The sequence below is a fragment of the Heterodontus francisci genome, chromosome 40 (assembly GCF_036365525.1).
Source record: "Heterodontus francisci isolate sHetFra1 chromosome 40, sHetFra1.hap1, whole genome shotgun sequence".
NCBI lineage: Eukaryota > Metazoa > Chordata > Chondrichthyes > Heterodontiformes > Heterodontidae > Heterodontus > Heterodontus francisci.
Genome location: NC_090410.1, coordinates 21,311,444 through 21,339,031, shown reverse-complemented (window position 1 = coordinate 21,339,031; position 27,588 = coordinate 21,311,444). Strand labels below are relative to the sequence as shown.

General features: G+C 42.7%; 1 protein-coding gene across 6 annotated transcripts in view; it reads left to right on the top strand.

The window, feature by feature from the left end:
* The window catches only part of LOC137353139 (uncharacterized), a 136,837-nt gene that overhangs the window by 6,428 nt on the left and 102,821 nt on the right, over positions 1-27,588 (top strand). For 5 of the 6 annotated variants that reach the window (XM_068019176.1, XM_068019180.1, XM_068019178.1 and 2 more), the window contains exons 3-10: positions 6,696-6,939; positions 9,054-9,161; positions 13,029-13,181; positions 14,543-14,683; positions 16,981-17,435; positions 18,223-18,337; positions 19,969-20,405; positions 22,065-22,212. In XM_068019176.1, the coding sequence (XP_067875277.1) occupies positions 6,696-6,939; positions 9,054-9,161; positions 13,029-13,181; positions 14,543-14,683; positions 16,981-17,435; positions 18,223-18,337; positions 19,969-20,405; positions 22,065-22,212 (1,801 nt within the window). The remainder of the gene's footprint in view (positions 1-6,695; positions 6,940-9,053; positions 9,162-13,028; positions 13,182-14,542; positions 14,684-16,980; positions 17,436-18,222; positions 18,338-19,968; positions 20,406-22,064; positions 22,213-27,588) is intronic. The other variant, XM_068019177.1, reaches the window with a different exon arrangement.

Genomic DNA, 27,588 nt, shown 5'->3' with positions numbered 1-27,588 from the left:
TGCCTTGATGTCAAGGGCAGCCACTCTCACATCACCTTTGAGTTCAGCTCTTTTTATCCATGTTTGAACCAAGGCTGTAATGAGGTCAGGGCTGAGTGGCCCTGGAGGAACCCAAACTGAGTGTCACTGAGCAGATTATTGCTAAGCAAGTGCCGCTTGATAGCACTGTCGACGCCACCTTCCATCACTTTACTGATGATTGAGAGTAGACTGATGGGGCGGTAAATGGCCGGGTTCAACTCGTCCTGCTTTGTGTGTACAGAACGTACCTGGGCAATTTTCCACATTGCCGGGTAGATGCCAGTGTTGTAGCTGTACTGGAACAGCTTGGCTAGGGGCGCGGCAAGTTCTGGAGCACAGGCCTTCCGTACTATTGCCGGAATATTGTCAGGCCCCATAGCCTTTGCAGTATCCAGTGCCTTCAATCGTTTCTTGATATCACGTGGAGTGAATGGAATTGGCTGAAGTCTGCTATCTGTGATGCTGGGGACCTCAGGAGGAGGCCGAGATGGATCATCAACTCGGCACTTCTGGCTGAAGATTGTTGCAAATGCTTCAGCCTTATCTTTTGCACTGATGTGCTGGGCTCCCCCATCATTGAGGATGGGGATATTTGTGGAGCCACCTCCTCCAGTTAGTTGTTTAATTGTCCACCACCATTCACGGCTGGACGTGGCAGGACTGCAGAGCTTAGATTTGATCTGATCCGTTGGTTATGGGATCGCTTAGCTCTGTCTGTCATATGCCACACTTGGTCGAATGCTGCCTTGATGTCAAGGGCAGTCATTCTCACTTCACCTCTTGAGTTCAGCTCTTTTATCCATGTTTGGACCAAAGCTGTAATGAGATCAGGAGCCGAGTGCCCCTCATGGAACCCAAGCCGAGCATCAGTGAGCAGTTTATTGCTGTGTAAGTGCCGCTTGATAGCACTGCCGACGCCACCTTCCATCATTTTGCTGATAATTGAAAGAAGACTGATGGGGTGGTAATTGGCCGGATTGGATTTGTCCTGCTTTTTGCGGACAGGACATACCTGGGCAATTTTTCACATTGCCTGGCAGATGGCAGTGTTGTAGCTGAGCTGGAACAGCTTGGTTTGGGGTGCAGCTAGTTCTGCAGCACAAATCTTCAGTACTACAGCTGGGAAGTTGTCAGGACCCATAGCCTTTGCAGTATCCAGTACCTTCAGCTGTTTCTTGATAGCACGTAGAATGAATCGAATTGGCTGAAGACTAGCATCTCTATCTCTGCTGGGGACCTTGGGAGGAGGCCGAGATGAATCATCAACTCGGCACTTATGGCTGAAGATTGTTGCAAATGCTTCAGCCTTTTCTTTTGCACTGATGTGCTGGGCTCCTCCATCATTGAGGATGGGGATATTTGCGGAGCCGCCTCCTCCAGTTAGTTGTTTAATTGCCCACCACCATTCACGACTGGATGTGGCAGGACTGCAGAGCTTATATGTGATCTGTTGGTTATGGGATCGCTTATCTGTGTCTATTATATGCTGCTTCCGCTGTTTGGCCTGCAAGTAGTCCCATGCTTGACATCTTATTTTTAGGTATTCCTGGTGCTACTAATGGCATGCTCGAAGAGACTTCGTAGTTGGCAGGAAAAAAGACAGAGGCGCAAGGGGAGAGCCAACTGTGCAACAGCCCCGACAAACAAATTTCTCTGCAGCACCTGTGGAAGAGCCTGTCACTCTAGAATTGGCCTTTATAGCCACTCCAGGCGCTGCTTCACAAACCACTGACCACCTCCAGGCGCGTATCCATTGTCTCTCGAGATAAGGAGGCCCAAAGATGGAGATGGTGCTACTCATGGCATGCTCTCCTGCTTTCTTTTTTATTGAACCATGCTTGTTATGGGTAAGCTGAAATTTCCTCCAATTAAACATTAGAAAGACTAAATCCTTCGTCTTTGGATCCTACCACAAACTCTGTTCCTTAGCTACCAGTTGCATCCCCCTCTCTGGTCACTGACTCAAATTGAACTGAACTGTTTGTACCCTCAGTCCTATTTGACCCTGAGCTGAGCTTCCAACACCATATCCTCTCCACTATAAAGGCGGTCTAGTTCCACCTGTGTAACGTTGCTCATCTCTGCCCCTGCCTCAGCTCATTTGCTGAAGTACTGATCCATGCTTTTATTGCCTCCAGGTCCATTTATTCCAATGCTCTCCTGGTCGGCCTTCCAGCTTCCGCCCTCCATTACCTTGAGTGCATCCAAAACTCTGCTGCCTGCATTCTAACTTGCACCAAGTCCCGTTCACCCATCACCCCTGTGCTCACTGACCTATATTGGCTACAGTCCACCAATTCCTCAATTTTAAAATTCTCATCCTCTTGTGTACATCCCTGCACGGCTTCAACCCTCCACGACTCTTTAACCTTCTCCAGTCCAACAATTTTGAGATCTGCAGTCCTCCACCTCTGGGCTTGTTGATCCCTGACTCTTTTCGCCCCACCATTGGCAGCCATGCCTTCAGCCATTTGGGCCCCAAGCTTTGGAATTCCCTCTTTCAAGCACTCTGTCCGTCAATCTTTCTCTCCTCCTTTAACCTCTCCATAAAACATAACTGTTTGACCAAGCTTTTAGTCATCTGCCCAAATATCTCCTCCTTTGGGAAGATGTCAAATTTTTATTTCCACTCCTGTGAACAGCTTTTACTACAATAAGTGCACTGTGTAAATGCAAGTTGTTCACAAAACCTAAAGAATGCAGAAACAAGATGCTGGACTAAGCTACTGAGCATTCACTGCCTATTAATTATTATTAATAAGTTGACTCTCATTAGTACATGCATAGGCCATATAGACCACTTGGCTTAACAATCTGGGTAGGTAAAACAATGGAATCCCTACTGAAGGAGAAAACAGAAAAACATCTAGAAACCAAAAATATAGTAATGTGTCGTCGGCACGGATTTCAGAAGGGAAGGTCTTGCCTGACCAACCTTGTTGAATTTTTTGAAGAGGCAACTGAGAGTAGATGCTGGTAACGCAGTAGATGTAATTTATCTAACTTTTAAAAGTGCCTTCGATAAGGAACCACATATAGACTAATGAATAAGGTCAGAGAATGCGGGATCAGGGGACAAGTAACAGAATGGTTACAAGACAGAAAGCAGAGAATAGGAGGTAAAGGGTCAGAGGTAGCAAGTGGTGTTGCAGAAGGATCAGTGCTGGGACCACTTTTCACAATTTATGTTAACGATTTGGGCTTTGGCATCAAAAATGCCATTTCTAAATATGCAAATTTAATACATGGGGAGGTGGGGTGTGGGGAATAGTGAGTACTGAGGAGGACTGCAACAAATTACAAGAAAATATTAAACTTACAGAATGGACATTTTGGAAAATTAATTTCAACATAGATAAATGGAAGGTATTACATTTTGGTGAGAAAAATAAAGAGGTTGCATAATAAGAAACCAAATGGGGTAGTGAAGCAAAGGGATCTGGGAGTGTAAATACACATCACAAAATATGGCAACACAGGTTAACGAGACCATTAAAAAAAAAGCAAATCAAGCACTCGGTTTATTTCTAAAGGGATAGAATTGAAAAGTAAAGAAAATATGCTAAATTTATATTGAACCTTGTTTGGACCACTGAGATATTGAGGGTGCAAAAAGATTACAGGGATGATACCAGAAATGTGGGGGTATACCTATTAAGAGAGGATGAACATGTGGGGGTCTGTTTTGAAAAGAGAAGGCTGAGGGGTGACCTAATAGAGAGGTCTTTAAAATTATGAAAGGTTTTGAAAGGGTAGACACAGAAGTTTCCACTTGTGGCGAAGAGCAAAAATAGACAGCATCAATATAAGAAAGTTACCAAGAAATCCAAGAAATCAAATAATGGAATTCAGAAAAAAAATTTATTTGCCTGGAGAATGGTGAGGATAATGTGGAACTCACAACCTGAAGGAGTGGTTGAGGCAAATAGTACAGATGCATTTAAGGGGATTGTATAAGCATATGAGGGAGAAGGGAAGAGAGGGTTATACCAATCGATTTAGATGAAGAAAGGCAGGAGGCTTGAGTAGAGCATAGATGCCAGCATAGATTAGTTGGCATGTTTCTGTCCTGTATATCCTATGTAGCTGCTCAAGCTTGTTACAGCTTTATTTAGCTCATGGCTGATCTGTGTCTTAACTCCATTTACCCGCCTTGGTTCCATATCTCTTAATACCCTTGCGTAATAAATCTATCAATCTCTGTTTGAAATTTTCATTTGCCCCCCCCCCCCCAGTCTCAACAGCTTTTTGGAGGTGAGAGCTCCAGGTTTCCACTATCCTTTGTGTGAAGATGTGCTTCCTGGCATCACCCCTGAATAGTTCTAATTTTAAGCATATTCCCCCTTATTCTGGACTCCTCCACGAGAGTTTGTATTTACCTTATCAAACCCTTTAATCTTCTATACACTGGGGGAAATACAGGCTTTGTCATTGAAACCTTTCCTTGTGTTTTAACTCTCTTAGCTCCCGCTATCATTCTGGTGAATCTGCGCTGCACCTCCTCCAAAGCCAAGATCACCTTCCTGAAGTGTGGTGCGCAGTATTGAACAAAGATGCAGTCTAAGCAGAGCTTTATGTAAATAGCACCTCCTTTGTATTCCAGCACCCTTGAGGCTAACATTCCATCTGCCTTTTAAACTATTTTTTTGTACTTCTGCATTACTTTTTAGTGATTTCTGTTCATGGTCCTTTAAATCTCCCTGTTCCTCCACAGTTCCTAGCTTCTTGCTGTTTAGAAAATACATCGTTCTATCTTTCTTGGGTCCAAAGTGCATTTCTCCATGTTGAACTCCCATTGCCATAGTTTTGCCCACTCATTTAATCAAGTGCACTGACAGAGGAAGGGAGATTGACTCTATTTCTAAGTCTGGAACATTGTTCCAAACTGATGTAAATAATTCTGAAGTTTGGATTGGATGCTCTTTAGAAGTTAGTTGCAGATTGAGTGACATAAAATATATCCTTTTTAAAAATCCCAATATCATTTACTGTGGCTTAATCCAATACTAAACCACCAAACAAATGGTGCCTGATAAAGTTTTTCCCTTGCTGCTCCCCACCCACCCACCAAACTCGCTGAAGTGGTGAGTAGACATTTTTATCTCTGCTGGTTTAAGAACCTCACATGAATGTTTACAAGAGCAGTCTGTTGGTGACGCACTTCAGTTATTACCTCTTCTCGTGAGGAATTGTCTACTCGATCAATGCTGGAATGGCTGAAATAAGTAAATTGAATTGTGACAATAAACCTGCTGTCTGTCATCCTGGTGCGTGACATTGGACTTCCAATAGAATTATAGAATGGTTACAGCACAGGAGACCACTCGCACATGTTGCCAAATCCTTTCTCATGTCTATACGGGAAAGTAATGGAGGTTTCACTTGTTCCTCTTCCCCTGCTCCCTTTCGCTTTTACAACAATTTTCTCCACTTCTTCCCTTTAAGGTGGTGGTGATGACTTTGCAGGACTACAGAACTGTAAGCTCTGGCAACCTTGACAAATGGCTAATCTTATAATCCCAGGCAGTGATGTTGGCAGGCTTTTGTGTTATGGGCAGGGTGGGGGCTAATCTCACCAAACCAATCCTGCTCTCCCAGCACCCAATGCAGCATTTCCAAGAAGAGTCATTGACTAACAGTCAGGGGTAGAAACCCTGGATAACCCCCACCCCAACCCACTGCCCTTTCCAAACCAGGGACACTGAGACCAGTGGTAGTGCTTTTGCTACGCCAGCTGCAGTTAGCTAACCCTCTGTTCAGATTGCTCCTATCTGTGCCTGTAGGGAAGGTGATATTAAAAAGGTGTTAAAATTTTGGATTGATCTTGAGGAAATGTCTGTTTTTCCTCACCATGCTGTACAACTCCACACTACTGTTTTTGTTTGAAGTGGAGGGAAAAGAGAACGGAAGGAAGATCAATTTTAGAACAGAATTTTTCATCACTTATAAATAACCCAACTGGAGAATGAGGGACAGTGATGGAGGGAAACAATTTACTTGGACACTGCCCTCACTATCATTCTCCTTCAGGTTTTTTTTCACTGAGTGGGTGAGCCGGTGAGATGCTCTTGAACTTTGGAAATGGGAAGTTCTTAAGAGTAGCCTCAAATATAAATTTTTTCCTAATTTTTTCAAAGCATTGTTGGTATTTGCTGAGTGCAAAATTGAGCTAACTAATTTTTTTTTATTCATTCATGGGATGTGGGCATCACTGGCAAGGCTAGAATTTATTGCACATCCTTAATTGCCCAAGATGAGCCGCCACCTTGAATACAACTGAGTGTCTTGCTAGGCCACTGCAGAGGGCAGGTAAGAGTCAACCACATTGCTGTTGGTCTGGGGTCATGTGTAGGGCAGACTGGATAAGGACATAAAGGATATTGGTGAGGCAGATGGGTTTTTACAACAATCTGGTAGTTTCACGGTCACCATTACTGATGCTAGCTTTTTATTGAAGATCTATTTAATTAATTGAATATAAATTCCTCTGCTGTCATGGTAGGATTTGAACTCGTGTCTCCAGATCATTAGTACAGGCCTCTGGATTACTAGTTCATTAACACAACCACGGTGCTACTGTACCCCTGTGCATGGACATTGCAGCATAGCATGCCATTCCTTGCTGTTTCTCCTTGCTCAGCATTTCATGAATAGTGTTTATTGTTTCCTCACAGGATGTGGCAAATAGCCGAAGGCCTAGGAAACGATGTGAAAAAAAGCCCCTCTTCAATGCAGTTAAAATCCATGGTACCATGAATGATCAAGAATCTAAGGAGGAATTGAAGACAATTACTCCCATAAAGGATGGTGCAATAAAAACCCAGGAATGTATAAATAATCAAGGGCCTATGAAACAAACGAGAGAAATTGTGCCTGTAGAAAATGTATTGCAAATAGAAGGGTCATTCGGTTTTAAAGGTCAGTAACAAATGTGCATTTTTATTTTCACAGAGTACTCCTGTATGTCTGCTCATTACATTGCCGAAATGATGTTGATGCTTGTTTAAATCTCCTCCACTTTCTTAATCTAGTTGCAGTTTGTTTCTTGTTTGCTGCAGTTCTTTCCCCTCTTCTAAAGCTCCTGACTCTTGTTGGAGCATGCTATCACAGGTATTGGTCGCTATGCAGTACCTCCCTCGAATGGCTTTTCCTCACGTATGAACCTTGATAGGTGTTGGTAGGCTATTTGACCACAAAGGACATCGCAGTCATATCCTACATTGCCTTCGGTCCACATGTGCACTTCCCAGCAAAGATGGTAATAAGGAATGTCAGCCCTGTTTTCATCTCTTGCTCCCCGATCCCCATGTTTCCTCTAATTCAGAGGCATTGAGGTCCGTTGTACCAGGAAAACCTTTACAGATGCTGATTGACCTGTATGTTCTAGTGTTTTTTGTTTCTACATACCTGACTCCTGTCTTGGCTGAGATCTGGCACAGAGTGAGGATTGAACCTGGAATCTTCTGGGGTTCTTTGGTTCGACCCCAAACTAGGCAGTAGATTTTCTACCTGGCTGCTGGGGAAACTCAACACATTTTTCAAAACCTTCCACAGACAATTTGTTATCTGTACATTTTAATGACAACATTGCTGTACGTGGGAAGCAAACACTGTTTTTCATTTTAAAGCATTAGTGCTTTGCAATATTTTTTTACTTAGATTTCCTATCTGGTACTGTCTGTTTAACATAATTGTGCAGGTGTTCTACTGTGCAAGTCTGATTCAACTTGGAATGCTGCCTTAATTAGTGCCCTAATTAAATGTGTTTTGAAAAGGTGCTTCATCAAAGGGAATGGTTTGGATGCAGGGAATATTATTTTTTGTCAGATATTGCATTAAGCATCTCTTGTAATTGCAGCGCTCGAGTGCTTTTATGAAAATATACCACAGTGGGTAATTTGGAACCACACAGAATATCATATCCTGTTGATAATTGTGCATTAGTTAAGGTCCTTTTGAAACTTTATTCTAATTCACCATTCATGTTACAGTAAGGTTCACCTACTGGAGGTTACCTTGGGTTAGAATAGTTATGGGTAAGAGCAGAATCACAAAATTGTTACAGCACAGAAGGAGGCTGTTCAGCCTGTCATGTCTGTGCTGGCTCTCCGAAGGAGCAATTTACCTGGTGCCACTCCCCCAGCTTCTCCCTGTAGCCCTGCATATTCTTCCTTTTCAGATAACAATCCAATTCCCTTTTGAATGCCTCAATTGAACTTGCCTTCACCACACTCTCAGGCATTGCATTCCAGATCCTTAACCACTTGCTGCCTGAAAAAGATTTTCCTCATGTGTCCAAAAGAGAACAAAGGAAGAAAATTCTGTGCTCCTACTGCTTCAATACTACATTTAACTGGCTGCCTCTTTTGGGAACTTTGCATACTAGGACATTTGCAACTAATAGGAAAAAATTACTGGCCCAAACAGTTTATTTATTTAGAGATACAGCACTGAAACAGACCCTTCGGCCCACCGAGTCTATACCGACCAAGAACCACCCATTTATACTAACCCTGCAGTAATCCCATATTCCCTACCACCTACCTACACTAGGGGCAATTTACAATGGCCAATTTACCTATCAACCTGTAAGTCTTTGGCTGTGGGAGGAAACCAGAGCACCCGGCGAAAACCCACGCGGTCACAGGGAGAACTTGGAAACTCCGCACAGGCAGTACCCAGCATCGAACCCGGGTCCCTAGAGCTGTGAGGCTGCGGTGCTAACCACTGTGCCACGGTGCCACAGGGGATGCAAAAAAAGGGGTGGGGGCTGAGGAAAGGCAGCCAACAGCAGAGAGGCAGCTGCATGTGACTATTGCAGGACCTGTGAAGCTCAGGAGGGGAAAAAAAATGATTCTGGCATTCTAGTGTGTAAACATGAAAAATTGGTTGAGGAATTTCCTCTAGAATCTTGTACTGCTGAAGAATTTGAAGGCCTACGTAGGAGTTTCTTTCAAAACTTGGCTTTCTGTAATGCAGAGGCTGCTTTCTTATGCTAGCAACCTTGATACTTAACTGTAAAATTCTCAAAGCAGGTTCTCTGAGTGACACAACGGAGATTGAAAACCTTGAGCAGAAGTTACGGGAGGATCTGAGATGGAATGGGACACATGAAATACTTCACCCAGCACTACAAAAATGTTAGTATGCTTTTTCTCTTGGGTTTACTTGTGATCCTTTTGTTCATCAATCATTTAATTCAGCCTGTACAGGTATGCAGATGCACGTGGGCAGATTTGGCTTAAAATCCAACCTAGACGTAGGATTAAACAGTTTCTGGTTGCTAAGTGAAAGCATTTTACATTTCCCTATGTGGGGAGGCCCATAACCCAATATTGGCACTCTGAGCTGTAGAGAAAACGTCATCCCGGCGGCGGAGTAGAGATTTTTTTTTATTAATTCATTCATGTGATGTGGGCATCGCTGGCAAGGCCATCATTTACTTCCCATCCCTAACTGCCCTTGAGAAAGTGGTGGTGAGCTGCCTCCTTGAACTGCTGTAGTCCATTTGGTGAAGGTACAGTGCTGCTGGGCATAGAGGTTTTGAATGGTTTGCTGGGCCATTTGAGGGCAGTTAAGGGTGAACCACATTGCTATGGGTCCAGAGTCACATATAGGCCACAATAGATTGCCTTTCCTAAAGGACATTAATGAACCAGATGTTTTTTTTTAATGACAATCTGTTAGGTTCATGGTCACAATTACTGATACTGTCTTTTTTTTATCGCAAATTTATTTAATTAATTGAATTTGAATTCCCCAGCTGCCATGGTGGGATTTGAACTCATGTCTCCAGATCATCAGTCCAGCCCTCTAGATTACTAGTCCAATAACCTAATCACCATGCTACTGTACCCTGATGTGCTCTTGTGAAAGTGGAGCAAAGTAGAAGGAACTTTAGTCTGAACTAACTGTACTATATTTGTCATGGTAATTCTTAATGCTGACACTAGCTTCTTGAAACTGTTTCACTGCTGAGTATGAATAGCCCTAACTTCGATGAGCACATTGCAACTGGACAGTTTTGTATTCAGTCAACAAGTCAAATATATTATGGTGCAATATGGGCTCCAGTTCTTACTGCTTCCCCATCTCCAAATCCCTTTGCTCCATTTCTTTCTTCGCCCAGCAGGGCAAGGTAAGCTTATTTCCACATGGTCTCAACAACCTTCGAGATATTTTATGTTGTAAAGAAAGACTTGTTCAAGAAATTTAAGGACTTTGCAATGTACAGTGTTCTGTCGGTGATTCAGCTAACGTGGGAAGCAGTTTTTTTTTTCAATGCATGAGCAATTTCTTTAAATGCTCAGGCCCTTTAAAGATATTTGCATGACCATGCAGGTGCAGTAATTTAAAGGGGCTGACTTGTGTGCAGCCTGCGCAGGGGCTTTTGGATTGCTGCGCAGTTGCGCAGCTTAGAGGGAACATTGGTAAGCCTTAACTAGTTAAGGGAAATGAATGTTTGTAGTTTGAGAGTCTAACTGGATACAACATCGCGTGACTGTCAGTATCCCATATTGGGCAGTATGATGCAGGAGAACTTGGAAACCAATCTAGGTGCTCACAAGTCCCTCACTAGACCTACGTTCTCCTCTAGATCATGAAGAAACCAGTAGTCTCCTCCTCCTTCCTACTAGTGGGAAATTGCAGCAGGTGCCTGGGGGCTAATGTCTGGGAGAATATTTCTGTCTGCTATGTTTTTGGAAAGCCACAGTTTCTCCCCCATTTAGTTGATGTATAGCTCTGTTATGCTATTTGTAGATTTGATTCCTGTAGATAAATCAACAAATTTATACAGCGTCTTTAACGTAGTAAAACATCGCAAAGTGCTTCATAGGAGCATAATCAAACAAAATTGGAAGCTGAGCCACATGAGGAAATATTGGGACCGGTGACCAAAAGCTTGATCAAAGAGTACATTTTAAGGAGCATCATAAAGGAGAAAAGAGGAGTAGTGATGGAGAGGTTTAAGGAGGGAATTTCAGAGCTTGGAGCAGTTGAAAGAGACTGCCTGTGATGGAGTGCAGAAAATTGGGAATGTGCAAGAGGCTAGAATTGAGGGAGTGCAGAGATTTTGGAGGGTTCTAGGGCTGGTGGAGGTTACAGAGATAGGGAGAGACGAGCAATGGATGGATTTGAAAACACAAATGAGAACTGTTGGACTGGGAGCCACTATAGTTCATTGAGCAGAGGGGTGATGGATGAACAGGACTTGGTGTGAATTAGGATGGGGCAGCAGGGGTTTGGATGAGCTCAAGTTTACAGAGTGTAGAATGTGCGAGGTTGGCCAGGAGTGCATTGGAATAGTCAGGTTTAGAGGTAACAAAGGCATGGATGAGGGTTTCAGCAGCAGATGGAGGAAAGTTCTGCTCATCTCATACTGGATGTCGGACAAGATGTATGACAAACCAAAGGCAGTGGTGGGTTTGAGAGGTGGTAATGAGATAGTGCTGGGTGTCGTTGGCGTACGTGTTTTCAGATGATGTCCCCGAGGAGCAGCATGTAGATGGAAAATAGGAGGGGCCAACGTTAGATCCTTGTAGTACTCCAGAGGTAATAGTGTGCGGGAAGAGAAGCCAATGCAATTGACTCTGGCTGCGACTGAATATGTAAGAATGGAACTGGATGAGAGCAGTACCATCCAGGTGGCAAACAGAGGACAGGTGTTGCAGAGGATGGCGTGATCCACCATACCAAAGACTGCAGACAGGTTAAGGAGGGATAGTTTACCATAGTCACAGTTACATAGGATGTCATTTGTGACTTTGTAAGAGGTATTTGGGTACTGTGGCAGTGGCGAAAACCTAAAAGGAGGGATTCAAACAGAAATTTGCGGAAAAGATGGGCATGGATTTGGGAGGCTCGAACATGCTCACGAATAGAAGACGAAACGGAGGTGGGAGATGGGCAGTAGTTTGCAAGGTCAGGGACGACAAGGTGGGGTTTTTTGAGGAGGGATGGTGATTATAATAATTTGCTTCAGTTTGGAATGGGCCTGAATTTGCTGTAGCTGGGTCTGCAGTTTGTTAGACTTGCCCCTACATCCTTCAGCTTAAATATTTTGCTTACAAAATTGCTGAAAGTGCACGCGGGGTGATGGAAACAGCATCAGAGATCTGAGTGAACAAGGCAACCAGCTATGCAGCTCCTTAACCAATGAGATATAAGGATCGGGAATAAAGACAGGAAAGTCTGAGGAAGAGGGTGGATTAGAGGGGGTGAAGTCACTGTCAAATCAGGTACAGAAAGAGGGAAAGAAAGATTGGATTGAGAGAGGAAAGAAGCAGAAAGGAAAAGTAAGAATTTTAAAAGTTGACATTCGTAAAATCTCCCACAAAAATTAAAACCTGAAGGAATGTGATCGTTAATTTTCAGAGAGGTTAATTGGCTGTCATTAACAGTTATCACAATGTTAGAATGGTAGTTCCTCTTGTAATGACAAGGTTTAACTTTCTGTGCTGAATTTAATGGGCAAATACAGCAAGTTCCTTCGAGGCGAAGGATGAGTTTCCACAAGGCTGTGATGGAGCGGCACAATTTTGGTAGCAACCTTTGGATATTCCCATGTAATCACACATCTGCTCCTTGCCTAAAGTTGCTGCACGATTTTCCCATAAATAATAAGTGTCATTAGCCTTGCAGTAAATTCTGGCTCAATTATTTTTTCTTCAACTTTAAGGTTTTTTTCCCCCTCTCCCTTCCCAACTGCCTTGTATTTACTTAGGTTTTGTGTTGTCTCTTCCAAGATGGCTTAGTGTCCCTTGGAAGGCAGGTAAAAGTGGCCGACACTGTTTCTCTCCTTGTCCACCTTTAGGGTGACACAGGTTTCAGTTGTAAGCCAGCAGACGCGGATCACTGGAATTAACCCATGTTGTACCATTCTGTAGCACCATAAATGGGTGATATCTCCTTTAAACTATTCTTAAACTGAGCTAAATGGTCCTGATATAACTTGCATAGTCTCTAAAATTGTTATGCTATGTGTATATATTTTCTTTTTTTCCTAGCTGGAATTAAACTAAGTGGCTTCCAACTCACTGAATGTCTAAATTTGAAGCATTTAGGACTGGCTCTGTATTATGGGGACTCTGTTTCAAGTTCTGTGCAAAGTGTTGAATTGAATTCCTCGTTTCCTGTAAATGAGTGTCATGGGATTCGAGGTAAGGATTTTATCTGTATTTCTGTAAATACAATCTAGCTTTAGGGTCTGTTGTATTCTAATCTTCTAGTTTGTATGGTCAAGGTGGGGTGTGATAAAAGGAAAGAGCTTTGACTGGTAAGGATTCCATTCTTTTTTTAAAATTCGTTTGTGGGATGCAGGCATTGCTGGCTAGGCCAGCATTTATTGCCCATCCCAAATTGCCCTTGAACTGAGTGGCTTGCGAGGCCATTTCAGAGGACATTTAAGAGTCAACCACATTGCGTGGATCTGGAGCCAGACCAGGTAAGAATGGTAGATTTCCTTCCTTAAAGGACATTAGTGATCCAGATGGGTTTTTTACAACAATCGACAGTGGTTTCACCATTAGACCAGCTTTTTAATTCCAGATTAATTGAATTCAAATTTCACTATTTGCCATGGTGGGATTTGAACCCATACCCCCAGACCATGAGCCTGGGCTCTGGATTACTAGTGCAATGACATTACCACTACACCACTGCCTCCCCTTGCATTTACCCATCTGTGTTAGCCAGGTTAACTAAACAGTTGCATTGATAATTCCATTGGTAATGCTTAGGTGCATCTTATGGAACTTTGGGCCATCTATAAATTTTAAGTTAATATTCGCGTGAATTTCCATATATCGCAGGCTGCTAATAACCAATCACAGTATTTTCGTTTAGGATTTTTCCCCACGAGGAAAAAGAACCAAGAACTGCCCTTTCCAAACCTTAATGAAACTCAACACAACACAAATCAGCAAGTGAGAAATAAAAATGCAAATAGAACTGTGTTGTTTGGGCCTCATGGTCAGATTGGCACAATCCACTGGCCATTGTTTGGCTGCACTTGCTGTAGACGCTTTAAGGAGGGGAAAAGGAAGGAAAATTGACATGGGAGAAGATTGGTGAAGACATCTTTATAGTTTTTGTGATTGTGTAATTCAGTGGTTCAAGCTAACTCGTACTTGAACCAAGTGAAATATTCAGTTTGGTCCTTGAGGTCTACGGGTGACCATTTTCGTGACGAACTAAAAAGACTCACCTTAATATATTACCTAGACATAGTGTATACCTTTATCTGAGAAGCTGCATTTTGTTCAGTGTATTGATCTCCAGAACCACAAACATCCATCTAATCTGAACCTGTGCTAATTTTTACTTCAGCTTCTGATTATAATATTGCTTTTGAAAACTAATATTGGTACTGAGTATAGTTGGGGGTGGGGTGGGGGGGGGGGGGGTGGGGGGTGCGGGGGGAGAATCCTCCAAGGGCAACATCATCAGGAAAGAGTATATATAGCTGTGCAAGTGACTTTGCCTTATGAATGTTTAAGTACCTTGTGTTTTTTTTTTGCAGAAACTGGGATTCCATTTATCTCCAGGACAGGAAAAACAAATGATCTCACCAAGATTAAGGGCTGGAAGCACAAGTTTAATCTGCAGCCTGGATCACCCGATGACAAACTGAGTCCATCACGTAAACAAGAATATTCATCAGGTTTGCTTTTCTTTAGTGATTCAAGTGTCTGGAAAAACTCAGTAGCTGGAAGAATATTACTCCGTTACTAGTCCACGATCAGTACAAAGAAAAGATCCAAAGTGACTTTTGCAGAATCATATGGATTAATACGAATTAGGAGCAGGAGTAGGCCACTTGGCCCTTTGAGCCTGCTCTGCCATTCAATAAGTTCATGGCTGAACTGATTACTCCACGTTTCCACCTACCCCGATAACCTTCCACCCCCTTGCTTATCAAGAATCTATCTAACTCTGCCTTAAAAATATTCAAAGCCTCTGCTTCCACCACCTTTTGAGGAAGAGCATTCCGAAGACTCACGACCCTCTGAGAGAAAAAAGTTCTCATCTCTGTCTTAAATGGGCGACCCCTTATTTTTAAACAGTGACCCCTAGTTCTAGATTCTTCCACAAGGGGAAATCTCCTTTCCACATCCACCCTGTCAAGACCCCTCAGGATCTTTATATATTTCAATCAAGTTACCTCTTGCTCTTCTAAATTCCATCGGATACAAGCCTAGCCTGCCCAATCATTCCTCGTAAGACAGCCCGCCCATTTCAGGTATTAGTCTAGTAAACCTTCTCTGTACTGCCTCCAACGCATTTACATCCTTCCTTAAATAAGGAGACCTGTACTGTACACAGTACTCCAGATGTGGTCTCACCAATGCCCTGTATAGCTGAAGCATAACCTCCCTACTTTTGTATTCAATTCCCCTCGTGATAAACGATAACATTCTATTAGCTTTCATAATTACGTGCTGTAACCTTTTGCGGTTCATGCACTAGGACACCCAGATTCCTCTGCATCTTAGAGCTCTGCAATCTCTCACCATTTAGGTAATATGCTTCTTTTTTATTCTTCCTGCCAAAGTGGACAATTTCCCACTTTCCCACATTATACTGCATTTGCTAGGTCTTTGCCCACTCACTTAACCTATCTATATCCCTTTGTAGCCCAGTTATGTCCTCTTCACAAGTTACTTTCCTAACTATCTATGTGCCATCAGCAAATTTAGCAACCATACCTTCGGTCTCTTCAGCTAAGTCATTTAGATAAATTGTAAAAAGTTGAGGCCCCAGCACAGATCCCAGTGGCACACAGCCTGTTGCATCTTGCCAACCAAAAAATGACCCATTTATGCCTACTATGTTTCCTGTTACCTAGCCAATCTTCTATCCATACCTATATGTTACCCCCTACACCATGAACTTTTATTTTCTGCAATAACCTTTGATGTGGCACCTTATCAAATGTCTTCTGGAAATCTAATAAGTACCAAATAAGTTCTGATGAAAGGTCACAGACCTGAGACGTTAACTCTGTTTCTATCTCCACAGATGCTGCCAGATCTGCTGAGTATTTCCAGTACTTTCTGTTTTTATTTATCCTCTTGGCTTGTTATGTGGAGTGCCCTGTGGGAAAGAGTGGAGAGGAAAATAACGGGCACAGGCTCAATTGACCAAAAGGCCTGCTCCTTCTGTGCTGTGCTATTCTATGATTCTATAAAATTATTGCTGCCTGTTGAAGTCCTACAATGCTGTGCCTTGTTGTGGGGGACCAGCATTGCTTTAGGGTGTGGAAATATCAGTAACTTTGATTATCCTGCTTTCCCAACTGAAGAAACTTGCGTTGATAACAAGATGTCCTCAAAGAAATTGTTTTTTAAACTAAGAGTTATGATTCCCTGAATAAAGAATGATGGTAATGTCTAACTTGCACAAAGATTTTTTTTTTAAATGTGCTACTTTGTAGCATCCGGTTGCATTGAAAGCTGTTAGAATTGGTTTTGAAATCATTAACTTAGTTCGTCATTGAGCATAAACTTGCATTGTATTTGTCTGTATAAACAATGTTTCTGTTTTACCTTTGTAAGTACTTAATGGGTTTTTCGATGTGGTAATTTTATTTTCCTTGTCACTTTGTGACTACAAAAGTCTTCCTCTTCATTCCTGGCAGGAATTATATTAAACTTTGATACTGGGATAATTCCCATTATTAGGTGACACTTTGCAGCGATATTTTCACTTTCTGCGCTAAGTGACAAGAATTTCCATTGACTTGCCCTCTTTCCCCTCTCTTCTCCACCTATTCTTTCCCCCCCCACCCCCACATTTCCTTGATGACGTGTGTGTCTGGGGATTTGGAAGGAAGATTTGCAGGCATGACCACTTAAAGAAAACCTCTCTATTATGTTATTGTAATATTTCAATGACATTGTCATTGGCTTTAGCATAATTTGGGACTGTTATTGAAATATCCCACCTCCCCTTTAATAGGTGCCGGCACTGCAGTTATTAAAAATAGATCAGCCTTTGTTAGCGACTTGCTTGATGAATATCTGGAGAAAGAAGGGAAGATCATTGAGCAGCAGTCTCTACTGTATGACTATGAAATGCCTGAGATTGGTTGTCAAACGCCTACTATGTTGGACTCGCCATGTGATATTCCACTAAACACTACCCGTTCGCCTGACTTTGGTACACCGCTGAAAAATAAGTCTTCACATTTGGAAATGTCTCCTGTGTTAGAGAAACATTTTAGTGTCACAAACAAAGGGATTTTCATCCGAGATGTGCAAGACACCGGGATGGATGCGAAGGCTAGATGTAGAATACAGAAGAACGACAACTCTGCAGCTAAAAGGTCCAAAATACCCAGTCCATACGACAGTACTTCAGGATTATCTAATAACAATAAACAGTCTGGAACGAATGCCACATCCCCACAGCAGGTGAGACGTCACTTACCACAGAATAAAATTTCTTCTGTGCTTCCCCAACAGTCTTGGACAAATTACCTTCTTCTGTGACAGTGTGAGAATTTTGCATTCCTGACACCAGTCATCTCTGAATGAGAGTGGCATTTTTGTTTGTTAGCCTGGGTAACTTTTTTGATTAGGTGGTAGAGTTTATAATCTGGAAGAAAATGTGTGTATAGTTTTTTTTTAATAATGTCCAAAAAGTTCACTTCATAGGATTGAGCTCACCTTCATTAGTGAGAATTTTTGTAGACATCATAGTTTGCAATTTACTTGGGATGGAGACCAAGCAGTATAAAGGGACAGGAAGAATGAATTATCGGTACATTAAGCTGATCACAAAACATTTATTGGCGAAGGTAAAGGGAGGATCTGATAAAAGTGTTTGAAATTGCAGTTTAATAGTGAAAGATTATTTCTAGTGGCGATGAGCAAAGGTATATAAACTTAGCATTACTACTGGAAGTATAATGGGGAAGGTGAGAAGATTTTTTTTTAACGTTTAAACGGTTAATTAACGTTGGAATTCATTGCCAACTTAAGCTGAGTGTTAAAGAAAGAATTAGATAAGTACTTGAATGTTAAGAGTGGGGAATAGCAGGGAAATGGGGTATGGATAGATGGTTTCAAATGGAGCTATAGTTAGCCAGGTAAAGTGAGCCAAGTGGCCGCTTCCTATCCTTAAATATGATTCTTTGAACTCTTCAGAAGATAGTATTGTGTGTTTGTGTAACAGAATTTCTTTTACTGTTTTTCCAAGAAACAACTGAAGCCAGGTTCTTCAAGCCTTAATACTGTACATGTAGTATCAAGTCCCAAAGGTGGAAAAAAGTCTGACATTTCAGGAAATCAAACTGAAGCAATATACATTTCAGGTGAGGACAGTAAAAAATAGAATTTCAAGACTTAGACACAGTCGTCTGGATTTCTTAAATTACCAGCGTTGCCTTTAAGAGTGGAAATCTGGAACAATCAGTTATTTCTCTGCTGATGTGGAATCTTTTCGCAAAGGACTTTGGCTGTAGAAGTTGTAGAGTATTTCTTGAGTCTGAATTGGAGCCTGACCTGACCTTAGTAAAGGGGACTCCCTCCTCTAGATCCTGGTTGTTTTTTTTTATTTATTTTTTTATTTTAGAGATACAGCACTGAAACAGGCCCTTCAGCCCACCGAGTCTGTGCCGACCATCAACCACCCATTTATACTAATCCTACATTAATCCCATATTCCTACCACATCCTCTCGATTCTCCTACCACCTACCTACACTAGGGGCAATTTATAATGGTCAATTTACCTATCAACCTGCAAGTCTTTGGCTGTGGGAGGAAACCGGAGCACCCGGCGGAAACCCACGCTGTCACAGGGAGAACTTGCAAACTCCTCACAGGCAGTACCCAGAATCGAACCCGGGTCGCTGGAGCTGTGAGGCTGCGGTGCTAGCCACTGTGCCGCCGCCATTGTATTCTACATTGACCGTTGCAGCGTAAATGTAGCATCATTATTCCTCTAAGCAGTGATTTGGATATTAAGTAGGGTTGAACCAGAAATTTTACATGGGGCTCTAGACCTTCGTAAACCAGGAATGTAAAACTTTATATAGTTGAGCAAACAGTGATAATCTCTAGAGAGATGCATTAGGTCATTGATTTTTGTAATTTGTTTACAAGGGGGAAAGCAAGAGGATCTATTTCTTCCTCGGGTATTGAGTGACTTAACCTCCCTATGTGCCCGACCTTGCTCTTGGCTCTGCCTCAGTTCTGTCTTCTCTTACTGGTCTACTTTCTGGATGTATCTTCCACATCATAGTTAATTCTGCTAAATACATGCACACGTGCTTATACACATAAAAGGTTTTTCATATTTGTGTGTGCATTTTTTCAAATTAAATCTGAGCCTGATTCACACATTGATACTTTACTAAACGAAAACATTGGAAGTGGAATGATGTTTTGGGAAAAATATCAATGTTTTAGCTGTGTTGCTGATGGAGGCAACTGTAGCTTGGACTTTTCATTTCATCTCCACCCAGAGATGTTTTCTTCTTCATACAAAGTTTCCATCCAATCTCCCCCACTCCTTACATCCTGTTCTCACCATTCCTGAAATCAATGTTTTCCTTTAATAACATACGCTTCCTTCTAGCCCCTGTAGGAGACAAAAAGGAATGAGCTAAAATGGATATGCAGTGAGGTTTTGCTATATGAATCAAGAATTGGTGGCACAGTAGTAAACATAGGTCCCTATCACCAACTGCTGTCACACGCCCAACAGTTTTAAGGACTGTAGATCCATTTGAAGAATAACACTCAAGTGGTGGGTGATCATTTCATGTTTGTACTTTCTCAGTATTTGGATTATCTGAGAAACATTTTGTAATAGATGTGGGCCAAGGCAGAAAGTTCAGAACTTTTATTTATCTAGTGCTTTTTTTATTCTAACCTGGTTTTTCCTTTCTTCCTTCACACTATATATTTTCTTTTTGATGTATAATGTGTTTTCTCCTCAGACTATAAGAATACCGAGGAGCTGGAATCAAGATACGTACGAGTTGAGTCTAATTCCCAGGTCACACTTGAACCATCTTCAGGAATGGAGCATCTATCATCAACAGCGAACCGATCAGCTGCTTCAAAAACTGTTGAGATAATCTCCTACTGTACTTGGACTGAAAGTCGGGTTAAGATAATTAAGTATATCGCTGAGTGTGTTATGGGCAATAAACTTCCCTCAACACAGAGATTAGACAAATACGAGATTCATTTAGAAAAAAGAGAGGGGACTTTGTTATTTCCACCTAAGAAGCATGTCGATGTGAGAGCAACCATCCAGAATTTCTCAGACTCTGAATGTGTATTTGATAAACCACTGGTACAGACTATGCTCATCGAAGCTGTGGTTGGCAACTGTGCTTTCAAAACAAAGCTGAATCATTTAATATCGAAGGTGAGAGCTTCACTTTGTACACATGTGCTGTTCGTGGCTGTTTCTGTAAGGGAGGAAACCTGGGTAGAGAAAAGAGAATTGATTCTGGTAGGTTTCTTAGTTCTCCTTTTCCCTAGAAATACATTCAGCTGTTATGCAATGTTCCATTCAGTGACCTGGTCAGACTCACCTATTTTGAGTGAGGGTTTTCTTTCCAGTACTCTATGCCGATTGGTAACTTAGTGAAGTGTAAGGATATGAATTATGTTCCGATTCATTTATCCATACAGATGTATCAATCAAGTGTATTTTGAAATCATGCTGCCATATTTTATATGCCATATTTTTATACATTCGTATTTTATACACTCCAGTTATATATTTATTGTTCTACATCCTAGTTGTCACGTGGGCTAGTTTTAGTTTTGTATTAGTCTTGAGATTATGTACCCTCTTAATACTTGCCATGGGTGAAAACAATATTCGCCCTTAATAATTTCATTTACAAGAACATAAAAGAAGTGCAGACCCTTTCCTGGAAATCATGTGGTCTTCTCAGGCTGCAATGATGAGGCAGAATTCTTGAGTTTCAGTGATAAGACAGGTTTCCTGCATGACTCTAATTCCTGTAAAACACGTGGCCCTTTATCTCTAGAGAACAAAGGGACTGTGTAGTGGATAGTACTGCCCTTGGTGTCTGTCATTTTAAGAAACCAATACGAAAGTGATTACTTGCACCTATGACCAATTAAAAGAATTAGGAGGGTCGTTCGGTTAGGGGTGTACACCTCCCAGAAAGGGTTAAAAGTCCATGCACAGCAGCCTTTGGCACACAGCTTTATTGGACAAAGAAAAGCAGTAAGAAAAGGCCAGAACTAGCATCACTTTGTGTCCAAGTGCTGTGGGGAGTAAAGACCATGTGTGACTTGTAAGCTATCACCTGGTTAAGTAAAATTTTGTTACTTAATAAATTCCCTTGATTTGTTGTACCAAAACTATTGTCTGCAGTTGTTCTGTTTTGTCCAAGAACTCAAAAAAGGTTCAGACCGCCCAAAACCTTTACAGATGTATGGGGAACGTTGCCTGTTCATTACCCAGGTTAGAATTACTGAGCACCAAGTTGGCTGATTTTTGACCTTTGTGCATTTGATAGAATTGATTTCATAAATGGAGGTGATTTTGCTATAATTGGAAACTTGGGAACTATGTCATTTTTATATAAGACATTTTTTCTGTATAATCCTCTGTGCAAAGCAGAACATATTTAATTACTGCAGTGTAGCACACACAGTATAAAAACACCTACTGTGACAGATCAGATTTTCCTCATACAGTGGTGATGGAGTGATTAGATATTGTACCGTTGCAGAGCGGTACAATGCAGACTCACAGAGAGGAAACATGACAGCAGCTGGTTATAGAATGATGATAGCAGGGACCAAGGAACACCAAGTTATGTGAATTAACAGGAGAAAACCACTTAAAAAATTACCACGTTTTTCTTCACTGATGGCAGAATTCAGATGGTTACACATTAGAAAGTTCAGTAATCAAACTTGGTAAATGCATTAATTAGGATGGAATAAAATTGGTGTGCCACTCACAGAGATTTCTCCGTTTTAACCCCCGTTTTATTACGTTTTCTAATTTCTCATTTTGTGTTTGCATATTGTGCCTTAGGTTTCCAAGAACAGTTCCAACCAAACAAACGTAGAGCAGCTTAATTCTCCAGTTCACGTTGTACTGGATTTAGAGAAAAGTGTCTCCTCGCCAGAAAAGTGCCCAAGTGAAACCAGTTGTGCTACTACCCTGTCGAACAGACTGACTGGTAAGTAAATGTACTTTGCTTATAATGCCCCAATTTAAATGCACACATTAGAAGGAGAAACAGTGGCAGGTGATAAATCAGAGGGGAAGGAAGTAGCGATAGCTGATTAATTAGAGCAGGGTAAGAGCGAACCTACCACGGTGTTGGCCAAAAAAGCCAGGAGTGATGTCAGAGGACAGCAGGTAGGTGATTGGTGAGTTTTAAGTTTTTTTTGCTTTTCTCTTTAAACAAGGGCATGATTTAAACTCGGACTGGGAAACAATAAAGTATTGGATTAAATTTGCAACTTAGCTTTATTAAAATTCCAATTGGGGTAAGTATAACAGTAAGTGAATTACTGAGAAAATTAGCACAGACCAGGTATAGAGGCATTAAATAAAATTAATAGTTTAAACAAGATACTGACTTAATTCCAAAAGAGGGAATGGAGTTGTTTTTAGATCATGGTTGGACGGCTGAGACCTGTTGCTTGCAATTTCTGCACCATGCGGGAACTTCAGGATGCTTCACGTGTCTTGGGGGAAACTGTGTAGGAAGTCTCTCCAGCTGCTTGAGCTCAAGCTCAGGATTTCCAATCTTGAGGAGTGGTTGAAGTCACTGTGGAGCATCAGGGAGAGTGAGAGCTTGCTGGATTGTATGTACCAGAATGTGGTCACGCTATAGGCAGTGAGAGATCAGGATAGTAGATGTGTGGCCCTCCAGAAAAATAGGAAGAAGCAGGAGTCTTTGGGGTATGTAGTACTCTCAAACTGGTCCTCAGTATTGGAGACTGCTGAGACTGACAACACCTTGGAAGAGTACAATCCAGAGCATGACAAAATGGGCAAGGGAACAGCAAAGAGTAGAAATGCAGTGGTTATCGGGGATTCCATCGTTTTGGGACAGGCAGGCATTTCTGCAACCGTCATCGTGAGTCTCATGTGGTCTGTTGCCTCCATGGTGCCGGGTAAAGGACATCACGGAGAGGGTGCAGAATATTCTGCAGGGGAAAGGGAGCGCGCCAGAAGTTGTGGTGCACACCAGTGCCAATGACAAAGAACATGTATTGAGGTCCTTTGGTCAGATTTTTAGGGAGGAAGATAAAAAGAAGGACCTCGAAGGTAGTAATCTCTGGATTACTTCCAGTGCCATGCTAGTGAGAGTAGAAATAGGAAGATAGGGAGGATCAATGTGTGGCTTGAGGCATGGTGCAGGAGTGAGGGCTTGATTCTTAGGACGTTGGGACCAGTTTTGGGACAGATTGCACCTCAATAGGACTGGGACTAGTGCCCTTTCAGGGAGATTCACTACTGTGGTTGGGAGCTTTTAAACTAAATTGGCAGGGAGATGGGTGCCAGCATATAGAAGTAGAAAAGAGGAATAAAGCGTATAAAAGAGTGAGAGTGTTGGTTAGTATTAGAGAAGGAAGTAGTATTATATTAGATAGGAACAGACTAAGAAGGACTGCGAGGGATACAAAGACAGCTTTACAATGCATGTTATGTAAACATGTGTGGTGAATAGGGTGGTGAACTACAATCACAAATAGTCCTGAGAATATGATGTATGGGCAATAATGGAAACAAGGCTTAAAAGTGGTGAGATCTGGGCACAATGTTCAAAAAAGAAATGGAAGGGAAAAGAAGAGATGTGGGGTGGTAATACTGATTAAGGAAGACATTATAGTGTTGGAAAGGGAAGATGTCCTTGAAGGGGCAAGGACAGAATCCATTTGGTTAGAATTGAGAAGCAAGAAGGGTATGATCATGCTGCTGGGGGTATCTACAGGCCTCCAAATAGTGAGAGAAACAGAGAAATTTTGCAGGGAAATCGCAGAGATGGGTAAGAACTATAGAATGGTGATATTGGGCGATTTTAATTGCACTCATATCAATTGGGATAATGTTAGAGCAAAGAGTAAGAAGCGAGAGAAATTTCTGAAATATGTTCAAGAGGACTTATTTAACCAGTACCTTCTCAGTCCAACTAGGAAGGAGACATTGTTGGATCTGGTGCCTGGGAATGAGCTGGATCAAGTAGACCATGTCTATGGGGCGCACTTGGATAAGAGTGATCATTGTATCATAAGGTTTAGATTAGCAATGGAGAAGAGCAAGGAACAATCTAAACTGGAATTTTGAAATTGGAAGAGGGCTAAGTTCAATGGAAGGAGAAGGAATCTAGCCAGGGTAAATGGAAGCAAAGATTGACAGGAAAAACTATAACAGAATAATGGGTGATCTTTAAGGAAGAGATGTTTCAGATACAGGGTGGAGGCTTTCCAACAAGGGTGAAAGTTAAGGTAACCAAAGCCAGGGCTCCTTGGATGACGAGGGACATTTTTTTTTAATTCATTCATGGGATGTGGGCGACGCTGGCCAGGCCAGCATTTATTGCCCATCCCTAATTGCCCTTGAGAAGGTGGTGGTGAGCTGCCTTCTTGAACCGCTGCAGTCCATTTGGGGTAGGTATACCCACAGTGCTGTTTGGAAGGGAGTTCTAGGAATTTGACCCAGCTACAGTGAAGGAACGGCGATATAGTTCCAAGTCAGGATGGTGTGTGACTTGGAGGGGAACTTGCAGGTGGTGGTGTTCCCACGTATTTGCTGCCCTTGTCCTTCTAGTTGGTAGAGGTCGCGGGTTTGGAAGGGGCTGTCTAAGGAGCTTTGGTGCATTGCTGCAATGCATCTTGTAGATGTTACACACTGCTGCCACTGTGTGCCACTCGGTGGTGGAGGGAGTGAATGTTTGTAGATGGGGTGCCAATCAAGCGGGCTGCTTTGTCCTAGATGGTGTCGAGCTTCTTGCATGTTGTTGGAACTGCACCCATCCAGGCAAGTGGAGCGTATTCCATCACACTCCTGACTTGTGCATTGTAGATGGTGGACAGGCTTTTAGGAGTCGGGAGGTAAGTTACTCGCCTCAGGATTCCTAGCCTCTGACCTGCTCTTGTAGCCAAGGTTTTTATATGGCTACTCCAGTTCACTTTCTGGTGAATGGTAGCCCCTAGGATGTTGATAGTGGGGGATTCAGCGATGGTAATGCTGTTGAATGTCAAGGGGAGATGGTTAGATTCTCTCTTGTTAGAGATGGTCATTGCCTGGCACTTGTGTGGCACGAATATTACTTGCCACTTATCAGCCCAAGCCTGGATATTGTCCAGGTCTTGCTGCATTTCTACACGGACTGCTTCAGTATCTGAGGAGTCACGAATGGTGCTGAACATTGTGCAATCATCAGCGAACATCCCCACTTCTGACCTTACGATTGAAGGAAGATCATTGATGAAGCAGCTGAAGATGGTTGGGCCTAGGACACTACCCTGAGGAACTCTTGCAGTGATGTCCTGGAGCTCAGATGATTGACCTCCAACAACCACAACCATCTTCCTTTGCGCTAGGTATGACTCCAGCCAGCAGAGGGTTTTCCCCCTGATTCCCATTGACCTCAGTTTTGCTCGGGCTCCTTGATGCCATACTCTGTCAAATGTTGCCTTGATGTCGAGGGCAATCACTCTCACCTCACCTCTGGAGTTCAGCTCTTTTGTCCATGTTTGAACCAAGGCTGTAATGAGGTCAGGAGCTGAGTGGCCCTGGAGGAACCCAAACTGAGCGTCACTGAGCAGGTTATTGCTAAGCAAGTGCCGCTTGATGGCACTGTTGATGACACCTTCCATCACTTTACTGATGATTGAGAGTAGGCTGATGGGGTGATAATTGGCCGGGTTGGACTTGTCCTGCTTTTTGTGTACAGGACATACCTGGGCAATTTTTCGCATTGCAGGGTAGACGGCAGTGCTGTAGCTGTACTGGAACAGCTTGGCTAGGGGCGCTGCAAGTTCTGGAGCACCGGTCTTCAGTACTATTGCTGGAATGTTGTCAGGGCCCATAGCTTTTGCAGTATCCAGTGCCTTCAGTCGTTTCTTGATAGCACGCGGAGTGAATCGAATTGGCTGAAGTCTGGCATCTGTGATGCTGGGGACTTCAGGCGGAGGCCGAGATGGATCATCAACTCAGCACTTCTGGCTGAAGATTGTTGCAAATGCTTCAGCCTTATCTTTTGCACTGATCAGAGAGAGAGAGACACACAGCACTGAAACAGGCCCTTTGGCCCACCGAGTCTGTGCCGACCATCAACCACCCATTTATACTAATCCTACATTAATCCCATATTCCGAACCACACCCCCCCTTCCCTCAATTCTCCTACCACCTACCAACACTAGGGGCAATTTACAATGGACAATTTACCTGTCAACCTGCAAGTCTTTGGCGAATACATCTTTTATATCTTTCTTGAGACATCCTGACTTATAAAGCATCTTTCAAAGTGGCTCAGTGGATAGCACTCTGGCCTCTAGGTCAAAAAAAATTGTAGGTTCAAGTCCCACTCTAGGACTTAGGCACAAAAATCTACATTGATACTCCAGCTCAATATTGAGGGAGTGCTGCACTGTCCAAGGTGTTGTCTCTCGGATCAGACGTTAAACTGAGGCCCCATCTGCCTTCTCTGGTGACATAAAAGATGCCCTGGCAACATTTGGAAGACGACCAGGGGAGTTATCCCCAGTGTCCTGGACAATATTTATCCCTCAGAAAAACATCACAAAACAGATAATCTGGCATTATCACACTTCTGTTTCTGGGGCCTTGCTGTGCACAAAATTGGCTGCCTTATTTCCTGCAATGCACCAGTACTACACTTCAAAAGTACTTCACTGGCTCTAAACTGCTTTGAGACGTCCAGTGGTCATGAAATTGGCTTCATTAGATTCTTTTTTTTATTTGCTTTAAGTTCCATTTGATCCTGCAATGAAACATCTGACCTGGTTTTCCACTTTCTCACACAAAATTTACCCAGAGTTCCCTCACTTTGATTCACAGCAAGTGTCACACCAGACGTTCCTCTTCCTGCAGCCAAATACCTGAGCCTTGTCCTAACACCTTGTAATCCTGGGTATACTTTCATGGGGCCTACCACACTTCTGGCCCAACCAGAGGGGTCTGGAGAGTGGTGGCCACTGCTGAGGCAGCAAGGAGAATGCGAGGGCACCTTAAACTAGAGACACCCTCAGAAGGGTGAGCATTATGTACACTTTTAAATTGGCTAAGCGGGCTGCCCCGAAGAACGGAGGGGAAACCCCTCCTGCCGTCTTTGCTGCCCCCTCTCTGGGCGAAAGTGCTTCCGGTTCTGATGGCGACCCCTGCCTCCCATCATCCCCCCCCTCCCCAGGAAGCTGCTAAGAGGCCACCTCCATGCAGCTGGCAGCCTTCCCATGCAACAGGAGCCCCTCTGTCACTGGGAAAAATAAAAATTGCCCTTAATTGGGCCTTTAAGTATTCAAATTGGCTTTCCATCTCCGCTTGGTGCCATAGTGTCTGCTCCATGCAGGGGTAAA